Raw genomic sequence first — 12,636 nt, forward strand, 5'->3', positions numbered from 1 at the left:
AGCCTGGTCTACAAAGTGAGTTCCAGGACAGCCAGGGCTATACAGAGAAACCCTGTTTCGAAAAACCAAAAAAAAAAAAAAAAAAAAAAAAAAAAAAAAAAACAACCAACCAAACAAGAAACCCCCAAAAAGTATGGCTGATAGGCTGGTAAGATGGCTTAGTGGTTAAAGGTGCTTGCTGCCAAGCATACCCATTGGAATTTGACCTCCATGGTAGAAGAAGAAAATAAAAACTGACTCCTGTGGGCATATTCATGTGGGTGCTGCCTCTCTCATTGCCTCCCCACTAATGTAATATTAAGAAAGTTCTTTAAAAACTATGAACTGAGTGGCATAAAGAATTTTATTGACAGCTCTTAGTACAAGTAAGGTTTGGATTATGTTAACTAGTGGTTAATGAAATGATATGCTTACTGAGAGACTTGCCTCTTTTTATAGAGTTATATATAGCAGAAGGCTGCTCCGTAGTTCTAAATGGGTCTGAGTTTTGATTGGAACATATTTGCATATGATATGCATGTTTAATCACTATTTTAAAATTATCTACTAGTTTAATTTGATTAATTTTGTGCTGTTAAAATATAGTTCTCTGTGAGTTTATTTTACATTTGATTATTCTTTGAATTTCAGGATGGTGAGGAAGAAGAAAATGAGAAAGGTATGTTTGATGCTAAGTAGAGTTTCAAGTTTATGGACATGTAGAAGAGCAAATTATATGAAAATAAACATTCCTCATTTGAAATCTTATTTTAAAATAGTTTCTTTTCAAATTACCAATTTAGTGAATTAAGTTAGCTTCTTAATTTTCCAATTGGTTTTGGTTTTCTTTTGAGCACAAGTTATGCCCTATACATATCAGTTACTGTAGTGAACAATACCATTTTTCACTGTAGATTTAGTGATTTAATAGATTCAAAATCACTGTAGATTTTTAAAAAAACTTAGAGCATACGGTAAGTAGATTTCGTGTTTAAGACTGACACTGCAGTAACTCATATGTGCTTACTGGAGTTTTATGACTCAATGAATTTTGTACTAGTCCTAAGAATGGTGAATAACCAGAAAACTGGCTTTTGTTTGCTACTTAGAGAAACTTTCATATGATTTTCTGACATGTGTAGTGTCTTGGGAAACTATCCTATCCAATGCAATCACAGGACAACAGTAGCAATATATGAGGTCACTATGAGGTTGAGTTCTTGGACAGAAGTCACATTATCCTAATTGGACTAGAAAGGACATGGAACAGGCTCCTCAGCCAGGCAGAATTAAAAGCCTCGAAGCAACGATGGAATAAAGCTACTGACTGCAAATCTCACATGCCTGCGGTCTCCTCTCTCTGGGAATGCAAGACACCTTTGCAAACAGTCACTGCAGACTACCTGGACAGGATGCAGATAGCAAGCAGCCACTCTCCTGGATGCCATGGAGGAGCTTCCTCGGAGTCCACCATAGCAGCTTTGCATTTGATTCTGGACTACCCAGGGATGAAGAGTGAAAAAGATGGGGCCTGGGAATCCTCTGAAGACCAATGTCCTCAGATTGTGACCTTCAGGAAGTCACCAAGGAGCTCCCAAGGTCACAAGGATTAAATCCCAAGATGAGCTGAACATTGGAAAACAAATCTACATATCTCTCACTCTCCCACGGAGGAAAACAATTGAGATACCATCAACTTATAAGCAGAGATGAAGAGCTGACTCTTGAGGATGGATCCATTCTCTCACTGTTGTTGTTTTGATGTTTGTATGTAGAGATCATTTTCCCCCCTGAAGAATAAGTGATCTTAGGTAAAGGATTGTGTATGTTAGTTAATCCTTGTGTTCCCCCTAACCCTCCATCAGTGCTAATGACTGGCTTTATATTTTCTAGGTCCTATTCTAGCTTATGAATGTGAAATTGTTTAAACTTCTTGTTTTGCCATATTTATTCCTGTTAAATCCTCTTAGATATAGCAGGTTCTGGTGATGGCACACAAGAAGTATCTAAACCTCTTCCTTCAGAAGGGAGCCTAGCTGAGGCTGATCACACAGCTCATGAAGAGATGGAAGCTAATGCGACTGGGAAAGAAGCTGAGGATGACAACATCTCGGTCACAATCCAGGCTGAAGATGCCATCACTCTGGATTTTGATGGTGATGACCTCCTAGAAACAGGTAAAAATGTGAAAATTACAGATTCTGAAGCAAGTAAGCCAAAAGATGTGCAGGACGCCATTGCACAGAGCCCGGAGAAGGAAGCCAAGGATTTTGAGATGAACCCGAACCATAAAGATGGTAAGAAGGAAGACTCCGTGAAGGGTGAGCCTGTCGAGAAGGAAGCCAGAGAAAGTGCTAAGAAAGCAGAATCTGGAGACAAAGAAAAGGATACTTTGAAGAAAGGGCCCTCGTCTACAGGGGCCTCTGGTCAAGCAAAGAGGTTTGTTTTTCTATGTCAGTTCTTTACGATACTGAAATTCCAGCATTCAATAAGATCGCGCTACATTAAGGGGGTGGCTTCAAGACCATGTACAATAATTAGTGTCTTATGATCCTGCCTAGAGTATTTTTGACCGTCATAAGTTATTTTTTTTAAAAAAAAAAAATCAAGATCTTCATAATATGCAGTGTCCTGAGTGCATTGTCGAATTGTCAGCATATTTGTTTTTTTTTTTTTTTTTTTGTTTTTTTTTTTTTTTTTTTTTTTTTTTGTTGTTGTTGTTGGTTTTTTTTCAAATTGACAATTTTTGTGTTTTATTTTTAAAAACCCTTGTGATGGTGGTTAATGAGCAACTGTCAGTCCTAAGAACACAAAGTGAAGTCAAGCCCCAGCCCTGAAATCTGGAGAAGATGGCCATATATCCACTGAATAGGATTGCCAGAAAACCTAGATCTTCAGGCATCTTGGGCAAAATCAGTTCAAGAATCCTAAGGGAGCCATTTCAAGTAGCCTACTGTAGGCCTTGGAGTTGTCCATGTGTATGAGTAGAACCCGTTTTGCAATGCTGTCAATATCAAGCTGTTTGGGTTTTGTTTTGTTTTTTGTTTTCAATTTTCTTCTGGTGATTTGCTTCTTTAGCTCTTCAAAGGAATCTAAAGACAGCAAGACATCATCTAGAGATGACAAAGGTAACAATGTTTTTTCTATTTATTTTATGATAACTTCACTCACTTCCCAGCAAAAGCATTAGTTGTCTGTGTCCCCTTTGACATTTAGTCTTTAGAATTCTTTTGAGAAGACACAAGTTTCAATAACCTTTAACTGGTAGCATTAAAACAATTTCAGCAAGCCCTGTCATTTAAAACTTTATCCTTTACTTACTTTGTAAACTCATAGGAACATGAGAGATTATAGAAGTGTATTTAGTTATAGTGAGTTCAAAACATCAGTCATGACCACATCTCTTCCTGTTCTGTTTAGGATGAAACTTATATCATGAATATACTTGTGTATATTTATGGACTCCTCTACTAACATTTGATAGTACTTAATTCTTTCAATTAGGATATACTTCTGTACATAGGAAGTGTACAGTATTTAAATGTTTCAGAGTTCACTTCCTAATTTGACTTATTTTGTGTTGGTGTTTGTCTTATATAGAGAAATACTTTTATGTTTAATTCCTGTGTGATCTGAGGAACCATTTTTAAAAGTTTTATATAACTGTACATGGTACTATGTTACATAAGAACCTTTATACTAGTGTATGTTGTTCCTTGAGCATATCCCCCTATACTCATATCTTATTGCTGCTTGTTATTTGGAGCTAACTCGTTATCTTGTGCCCATGAGCAATATGACTTCATGTTGTATCTCTTCTATGATGGCTTTTAGAGCATTTGATTTCTAAAAAAGCATCCTAAAAGAACATGCTTTGCTCTTAAGTACTGCCAAATCTTCCGATCTCTCCTGAATGTCAGGAGGAGGGTTTCATGCTTCGCTGTGGTTGTGTTTCATTGGTGTTTTCATAGTTAGAAGTTATTACTGACTTTACTCAGTAGCTATAATTATAATATCTTGTCCTTTATAGTTAGAGTTCATGGAAAAGATGCAAAGGTTTATCCTTTAAAGTGAGAAACTTAGTAATTTTGGTTAAGTGGTACCTTCTTTCCTGTTCCTTTTCTTGTAATTTCCTGGGTAAGTACCCAGGCCCAAGTATTGCTATTTACTGTAGATATACAAACTTCTGAGTTACATGTCATAAAATTAAACATTCTGATGACTGTCCTTAAGAATTTTCAGGGTTTGAGTCATCTGCATTGTTTCTCTGTAGAAGCCTGCATGGGGCAGCTTTCCTGTTGTTGGATTTATCTCATGGGATTTTAAAGCTCTCAGATGTTTACTCTCCCTCTTTTTGCACATGTGAAAGCATGGCATTTTAGACATTGCTTTCTGTATCACAGCACTAAAGGAAGGAAGCACTGCTGGCGCTAAGTAACTTATGTGCGTCATACACCTACACGTGTGAGCCATATCTGTGTGGAGACAGTTCAGAAAAGCTGTGATCATGTCCCTAGTCTTAAGTTATTTTGAGGTCTCTATTCTTGTGAAATGATTATTTTAGAAGGTTGTTTCTAACTTAGGTGTAGAGTTATTAAACTACCTGTGGTTCCCACGAAGGTGGCCAGGTGTGGTGGTAGCATAAGCACTGCAGTACTTGGGAGGCAGAGGCAGACAGATCTCTGAGGTCAAGGCCAAACCTGGTCTACAGTGAGTTCCAGGAGAGCCAGGGTTACTTACATAGGGAAATCCTTTCTCAAAAAACTAAAACGAACATACAAGCAAAAACCCCAAACAAAAACAGGAAAAGAAAATGAGGGTGAATTATTAGAATGTTTGTTCCCCATCCTGGATCTACCCTTTTTTTTCTTTCCCATTTCTCAGAACTTTGAGTTTCCATGACTGCTGTCCGACCCTAGAGCCGTCTGCTCATTGCCATAGGGCAGCTTCCAGACACCTCAATTCAGTGTAATGGTTTGAGGACAGGTTGTTAACATTTGTTACAAAATAACAAAAAAATAAGGAATTTTCACTCACTTTGTGTTATAATTCATGTAGCAGGGAATGTACAAATATTTATTCTTACTCTTTGATTTTCATAATGGTAAGTTTGTAAGAGTTTGAGTATTGTAATGTTACACTATCAAAATTTAAATGAGAAAAGATTTCATAATGGAAGCTTGTGAGCCTTGTAGGCCACTGCAGGCACTTAAGCTTCTGGTGTGAAATCTATCCTAGGGAGCACAGGCAGTGCTGGCGGTAGCAGTGGAAGCTCAACCAAGAACATCTGGGTCAGTGGACTGTCTTCTAACACTAAAGCTGCTGATTTGAAGAACCTCTTTGGCAAATACGGAAAGGTACATTCTTTTTACTTTTTAATATTCAAAACAGTTACATAAATATATTCTCTCTATATAATATTTTTAAAGTTTTTAGATTGATTTATCTTATTTCATGTGTATGAGTGTTTTGTTTGCATGATTTCTTTGTATCAGGTGTGTGTCTGGTCAGAAGAGGTCCTTGAAATGGGAGTTATGGACAGCTGTGAGCTCCCATATGGGTGCTGGGAATTGGACCTGGGTCCTCTGCCAGAATAGCAAGTGTTTGCAGCAGCTGAGCCATCTCTCTAGGCCTGTAGTCTATATATTTTTGTATCTCTGAGCCTTGGGTGTCTTTGAGTTCAAGTGTATACTCATTTTAGCTAAGAACTGAGTTTTACTTATCATGATGAAAAGGATCTGGCAGATACTGAGACTATTTGGTCATCCTGAAAATATAAGAAGCTGGAATTAGGTAGTGGAATCTATAAACTGCAGAGGAAGCACACATTCTTATTATGGAGGTTCTTAGCCACTTAAGAGGAGAATGGAAAACACTGTGTTTTATTGCTGATCATGGGACTGACTACCATTCTCAATGTTTTCTGTCTGACACCCTTAACCTACTTTGCTTAGATGACTTTCTTTTCTTTCTTCTTCTTTTTTTAAAAAAGATTTATTTATTTTCTGTATGTAAGTACACTGTAGCTCTACAGATGGTTGTAAGCCTTCATGTCAATTGAATTTTTAGGACCTTTTCTTGCTCCAGTTAGCCCTGTTCCACCATGTGGTTGCTGGGATTTGAACTCAAGACCTTTGGAAGAGCAGCCAGCCCGCTTAGATGACTTTCTAATTAAAGATGTAAAAGCCTCTAAATAATCAATTAAACAGGTTTTGAAATGTTAATGCTCTCTCTGTCTCTCTCTCTCTCTGTTTCTCTGTGTGTGTGTGTGTGTCTCTGTGTGTGTGTGTGCGCCCGCGGGCGCACACATGGGCTCCCTAACAGTAAAGAGAACAATTACAGAACACTCAGCCAATAGATAATGCTGTGCTACCACTGGCCTGCATCTCAGTGCAGTCACGTCTTTTTTATTTTTTATTTTTTGAAGAGATTTATTTATTTTATGTATATGAGTACACCGTTGCTCTCTTCAGACACACCAGAAGAAGGCATCAGATCCCATTACAGATGGTTGTGATTCATCATGTGGTTGCTGGGAATTGAACTCAGGACCTCTGGAAGGGTAGTTGGTGCTCTTAACTGCTGAGCCATCTCTCCAGGCCCAGTCATGTCTTTCTATTCAAAAATATCTACTAAAATCTTCATCCTCCATGGAAACATCATAGGTTTTTTTTTTTTTTTTTAACCTTGCTCTTCTTACTGCTAGCTATTTGAGAGTAGAGATCTTACCCTACTTGCGTGCATATGGTAGACTTTAAATGCTTATCAAATTAATAACCAGTACTGGTTATCAGAATGACAGTCCCATAATCAACTGTGGCATATGTTGTATTCTGTTTCAGTTATGTGCTTAGAACACAAAACAGTGCTTTATTTAGTGTTGACACTTGTCAGGATGGAAACTGCTGAGAATATCATCTACATGATGGCAAGACTGTGGACGCAGGTTCCTACGGGCAAAACAGCTTTTCTTAGAACTTAGACGAAGCTTCCAGCTTCCAGCAACCCACCACAAACCCTGCCTAAATTCCCTCTACCTCCTGTTCAGTATATCTTTGTTCCCTCTTCAGTCCCGGGTCAGTCGTGCTTTTCCTCTAACTCTTCCGTCCCGCTCGGTTGATGTTGATCACCTTACAGTTCTTGGTGTATAGTCTAAGTCTGCCTTTTTTCCTTTTCTTTTCTCTTTTCCTTTTCTTTCTTTTCTTCTCTTTCCTTCTCTTTCCTCCTCTTTTCTCTTCTTTCCTCTTTATTCATTTTTGAAATTTAAAGTGATTCAAAAGAAAGAGTACAGGCTTCTGTAGAGCGTCTGCAAACATGTCTGCTGTATATTGTCCATGAGAGATTCAGGTTGTGCCCACAGTGAGCACACTGGTCCAAATCCACTTTCTTCCTGTTCGTCATTTTTGTACTATTTTCTTTATCGATGTCGTTTGTTTGGGCTGTATATTTGGGTAGAGGTAATATGTACTTAAAATATTCAAGGGAATTACTTTACAGGGTAGATTTTGGTCACAAAAATATGACCGGGCAGAATGATACCCATAGTGTATCTGCACTACCCTTTAATCTGAGTGGTCCTAGTTCTCAGTCTCCTCTGTGGGATGTGTACAGCTGTGCAGTTCTGAGGTATAATCTAATTTTACAGGTTTTAAGTGCAAAGGTAGTTACAAATGCTCGAAGTCCTGGGGCAAAATGCTATGGCATCGTAACCATGTCTTCAAGCACAGAAGTGTCCAGATGTGTTGCACATCTCCATCGCACAGAGCTACATGGACAGATGATTTCTGTGGAGAAAGTAAGTATGACTAATTTTTCAAAAAAGGGGATGTTAACAAGAGGCCTAATCCAAAAATCTGAAGTAAAACTTGTTTGAGTCTCATCAGTGGTCAAAATTTTTGATTTTGGTGCATTTCAGAGTTTTTGGTTAGGATGCTCAACAGAGAAAGTGGATGCAGATACCTGTATTCTAAACCAACAGGGACAGTGGTTACAGATACCTGAAGCCCAAGGTGTGGAACGGTGTCTGTCCAAGTAGTTCAGATACGAATAGTCAACTTGTCTCAGTCTAAAGCTTTCTCTGCTTTGAATGATAGTGCATGGCTATAATTCCAGAACTTGGGAGGGAGAAAGAAAAATCGTGAGTTTAAGACTACTATGAGCTACAAAGTGAGATCCAAACTTGCCCAGGGCTGTTCTTACAAGTGCTAAGATTACAGTCATGTGTGGCTGTGCCCAGCTCAACTCCCATTTATATAATGCAACTCTAAAGCTCACACGTTTAAAAAACATTTATTTATTTATTTTTGTTTAAACCTTTCAGGTCAAAGGTGATCCTTCTAAGAAAGAAATGAAGAAAGAAAATGATGAGAAGAGCAGCTCAAGGAGCGCTGGCGATAAAAAGAATGCAAGTGATCGGAGTGCCAAGTAAGGCTGACCGATAGCTCTCCAGTAAGACTGGCTTCTGATAGACACATGACTGCTTGGTACATAGCAAAAGTAGTTATTCTGTTTTTTTGTCTTGAATGATATGGTCAGGACACAAGCATCTATTAAAAAAGAAGAGAAAAGGTCATCTGAGAAATCAGAAAAAAAAGAAAGCAAAGATACTAAGAAAATAGAGAAAGACGAGAAGAGCGACGATGGTCCAAGTGGGCAGACTTCAGAGTCCATGAAAAAGAGTGAAGAGAAGAAGCGGATAAGTACGTCATGTGCCCTTCCTTCCCTCGGCCCTCCCAGCTCTGCTGCTGCTTGTTTGCAGTTCAGAAGGGACTAGTCTCAGATGCTGTTAGAACTGGGAGTAGAAAGGGGGATTTATAGACCAACTTTCCCTTCCTACTACAAGGACATATTCATATTCCTGGCTGTCTCCTTAAGTCTTAATTGACTTGGGTTTGGGATGTAGGTCCCCCTCCCCCAAATGAGCAGTGGTCATTGATTTGTGATATCTTACTGAGTTAGGATCTTTTGGAGTTATTGAAAGTATTTAATTGTAATTGTAAAGATTATTGTAATGTGTTTGCATTTAAGTTAGAATAGGTATTTTTTATATCAGGTGAAAAAACAATTTTATTCAATATGCTGCTTTTCAACAATATTTTGTAGTGTAGCCATTTGTTTATCTAAAGTTTTTTTTTTTTTTTAGGTTCAAAGAGTCCAGGACATATGGTGATACTAAATCAAACCAAGGGAGATCATTGTAGGCCGTCAAGAAGGGGCAGATATGAGAAAGTGAGTCTTCAGACGAAGCTGTCTACTGTTTGACCTGTTTCCAAAAGATAAAGCTGTTGTCATCAAGCTATTTTGAAAGATATAGTTTAAGTTTTTAAAAGAAAATATTTCTAGTTATTTGGACTTTAGAAAATGTTTGCTGATTTTATTTTTTATTTATGTGTATGAGTTTGCATGAGCTGTGTACACTTTGTGCATGCAGCATCCCACACTCTAACTCCTACATGCCAGAAAGTTAATGTGAGCTGCTTTGTGGTATTGGGAACCAAACCTGAGTCCTCTGCTAGTGCAGTAAAGACTTGTAACCACGGAAACCGCTGAGCCACCTCTCTAGTTCCCTTCATTTGAACTTTTAAAATGACCAGTGAAACTTAAAGTATGGAACCTCAGATCTGTTTAATTATTCTAGTCTTCTTATGTTTGTTTTTTCTTCTATAGGGTCATGGAAGAAGCAAAGAAAAGGAGAGGGCTAGCCTAGATAAAAAAAGAGACAAAGACTACAGAAGGAAAGAGATCTTGCCTTTTGAAAAGATGAAGGAACAACGATTGAGAGAACATTTAGTTCGTTTTGAAAGACTGAAACAAGCAGTGGAATTCAGAAGGTAGGAGGAGCGTTTTTGACAGCTGTTCTTAACATGCGTCTTTAGCTATAATCCAGCCTGCTAGGGATTGTACCCCTAGAAGACTGATTGTCATTCTAAGGAAGTGAAGGTATGACCTAATGACTTAAGTTTGCATAGCGCTCCACTATTTGCAAAATCCTTTTTTGTTTGTTATCTCCAACTCAGTCCTATAAAGTTAATTAAGCCCGCTATGTAATACTAAAATACAGAGGCCTGCAGAGGCTAAGTGACTCTTCCAATGCAATGAGCTAATGAGTGGCAGAGTCGGGACTCAGATCCAAGTCTTACTCCAAGTCCAGTGCTCTTTCCTCTATTTCAAAGCTGCTGCCATAAAAATTATGTCTTAAAGGAGGAGATAACTTCCAGGTAGTATCCGAGTAAGCTGCAGAGTTGAGCTGCTGTCGTAAGTTTGAGGGAACCTTCAGGGTTATTTGCATTAGTTTCTAAGTGAAGGCTTAGTCGCTCTGTGAGCTTTAGTGCAGCCCCTCCTCTATCCTCATTAAAGCATACCAAAAACCAATAGTAGATGCTTCCATTCTTAGTGCCAATGTCAACAAACCCACCAGATTTCCAGGTCATAGCCACATTCCTGGGTTTGGATACCACATGAAATATTGAGCATATTTCATCGTGTGCTTTTAATCTGTTAAATCTGCCTAGCACAGAGTTCACTCATGTCTCAGATGTTAGGAACTTTAAAAGCTGCAGCTTAGGAGTAAAGCCATTGCCTATGGCTAAAGAAAATGGTTCCTTGCAAAACACACCTTCATCAACAGTTCAGCATGCACTAGTACATCTAGCCCAGTGACCTTTTTAAAGTAAAATGTTAAAGTGTGCCCTCTTCACTTCCTGGGGAAAAAATGTATAATTTATCTGCTTCTGATCAATGTAATGATTTAGCAGTAATGTAAAAAAGAAAATGATTTGTAATGTGTGTGTGTGTGTATACACACATATAGTATATATGTATATGTATATATATATATATATATATATATATATATATATATATATATTCCAGATATAAATGTTTAGATGTGTAGAACATATATTGAACTAGTCAGATGTTTGTATTTTATTAGACTCACCAAGTATGTGAAAGCTACAGATATAGGCGGATTTATTTTTGTGTGTGTGTGTTGTATTGGTGAGTCATGTACCAATAGAAGTGTTCCAGGAGAAATGAGGGAATTTAAACATGATTTCTGAAATGGTATCAAATCTTGAGTAAAGCCCTCAGCAAAATATAATCCCCCCCCTTTAAGAAAAAGTAAATTTTGAGTTGTGTTATTGAAAACTTTATATAAACCTGTGCTAAAGCAAATAAACAAGCAAACCATTTATTAAAAATAGTTAAATTTTAGACTACCTTTTAAAGGCATTTGTTCTTTCTCAAGGGCACAGCTGTCCACTGTGGCATAGGAAAGGGTTTAAAAGTATTAGGTAATCTCTGCTCTGTAGGTTGTGTTCTTTGGTCTGTAAACCTGCATTGAGTGCGTGCACCGATGTTGTAGAATTCTTGGTCTCTACACACTGAATGGTAGTAACAGACTACCCTACCAACTTCTCTGTTCAGTTAAAATGCCACGTCAGTTTTGAAGGGAATAGCACTGACCCATCGAGAATACTGAATTACTAAAGCAAATATGCACGTGTGCAAGAAATGTAAAAGCTGCTTACCTGGGGTCAGGAAGTAAAGAAAAAGCACTAAGCAAGGTCCACTATGTGTTTGTACTAAATTGCCTTTGACTAAAAAGCATGGTCCCTGCACCTGTCTATTGCAGCAGCCTTTAAGCACATCGTTCTGCTCTAGAACATCTGCTACAATTGCTTGTGATTATAATGCCAAGCTATTGAAATAAAGTATGTACTTTATTTCAGGAGATAATGATATATTTTAGAAATTTTCTGTGGAAAATAATTGATAAAAGTGAGCCAGTTTTGATGGCACACGCCTATAATCTTAGTACTTGGAGACAGAGGCAAGAGGGTTTGTCACAAGTTCAATGCCAGCCTGGTCTAAATAGTGACTTTGAGGCCAGACAGAGCTACATAGTGAGACTCTGTCACAGAAAAAAAAAAAAACAGAAGAAAAATTGTAGTTTTATAAATGTATATACATTTTTAAAATGTTAATTATTGGGGTTTGGGGATTTAGCTCAGTGGTAGAAAGGCCCTGGGTTTGGTCCTCAGCTCTGGAAAAAACAAATGTCAATTATTGGGTTTTTACTATGGTGGTATTTTCATTTAACTAAATTATCTAATAGGCAAATAGTATATAAAATTTAGCTGCTTAGTGGACACTCCTATAAATATGATACTGGAATATGTTTAAAGTTTTATTTTGCGTTCTTTCCAATTACATTAAAATTATTAAGATTAATGTGGGATTTAAAATTGCCAATCATGAGGAAAAATTCAAATTCAAAGCTATTATTTTTCACACAGTGCTAGCATAATTTAAGTATTTCTAAATACTGATTTTTGTTAGACGAAAAGAGATTGCAGAAAGAGAGCGTCGAGAGCGTGAACGCATTAGAATAATTCGTGAACGGGAAGAACGGGAACGCTTACAGAGAGAGAGAGAGCGCCTAGAAATTGAAAGGCAAAAACTAGAGAGAGAGAGAATGGAACGCGAACGCTTGGAAAGGGAACGCATTCGTATTGAACAGGTGCAGTCAGAAAATCTTTTCATCTTGAACAACTCACCTTTGCAAACCCTGTCATTTTTTTGCCCTCCAGTTTGCTTTACTTCCTGTAAAGCTCCTGTAGATCCGAATGAGCACTGAAGTGTCCCTGACACTAG

At 37.8% G+C, this 12,636-nt stretch overlaps 1 protein-coding gene across 3 annotated transcripts in view; it reads left to right on the forward strand.

Moving 5' to 3' along the window:
* Sltm (SAFB like transcription modulator) overlaps positions 1 to 12,636 on the forward strand; it is a 48,369-nt gene that overhangs the window by 28,682 nt on the left and 7,051 nt on the right. For 2 of the 3 annotated variants that reach the window (XM_021171768.2, XM_021171770.2), the window contains exons 6-15: positions 631 to 658; positions 1,950 to 2,418; positions 3,058 to 3,107; positions 5,218 to 5,336; positions 7,625 to 7,774; positions 8,300 to 8,403; positions 8,515 to 8,678; positions 9,122 to 9,207; positions 9,646 to 9,809; positions 12,322 to 12,502. In XM_021171768.2, coding sequence (XP_021027427.2) covers positions 631 to 658; positions 1,950 to 2,418; positions 3,058 to 3,107; positions 5,218 to 5,336; positions 7,625 to 7,774; positions 8,300 to 8,403; positions 8,515 to 8,678; positions 9,122 to 9,207; positions 9,646 to 9,809; positions 12,322 to 12,502 — 1,515 coding nt within the window. The remainder of the gene's footprint in view (positions 1 to 630; positions 659 to 1,949; positions 2,419 to 3,057; positions 3,108 to 5,217; positions 5,337 to 7,624; positions 7,775 to 8,299; positions 8,404 to 8,514; positions 8,679 to 9,121; positions 9,208 to 9,645; positions 9,810 to 12,321; positions 12,503 to 12,636) is intronic. The other variant, XM_021171769.2, reaches the window with a different exon arrangement.

This window comes from Mus caroli, chromosome 9 (assembly GCF_900094665.2).
Source record: "Mus caroli chromosome 9, CAROLI_EIJ_v1.1, whole genome shotgun sequence".
NCBI lineage: Eukaryota > Metazoa > Chordata > Mammalia > Rodentia > Muridae > Mus > Mus caroli.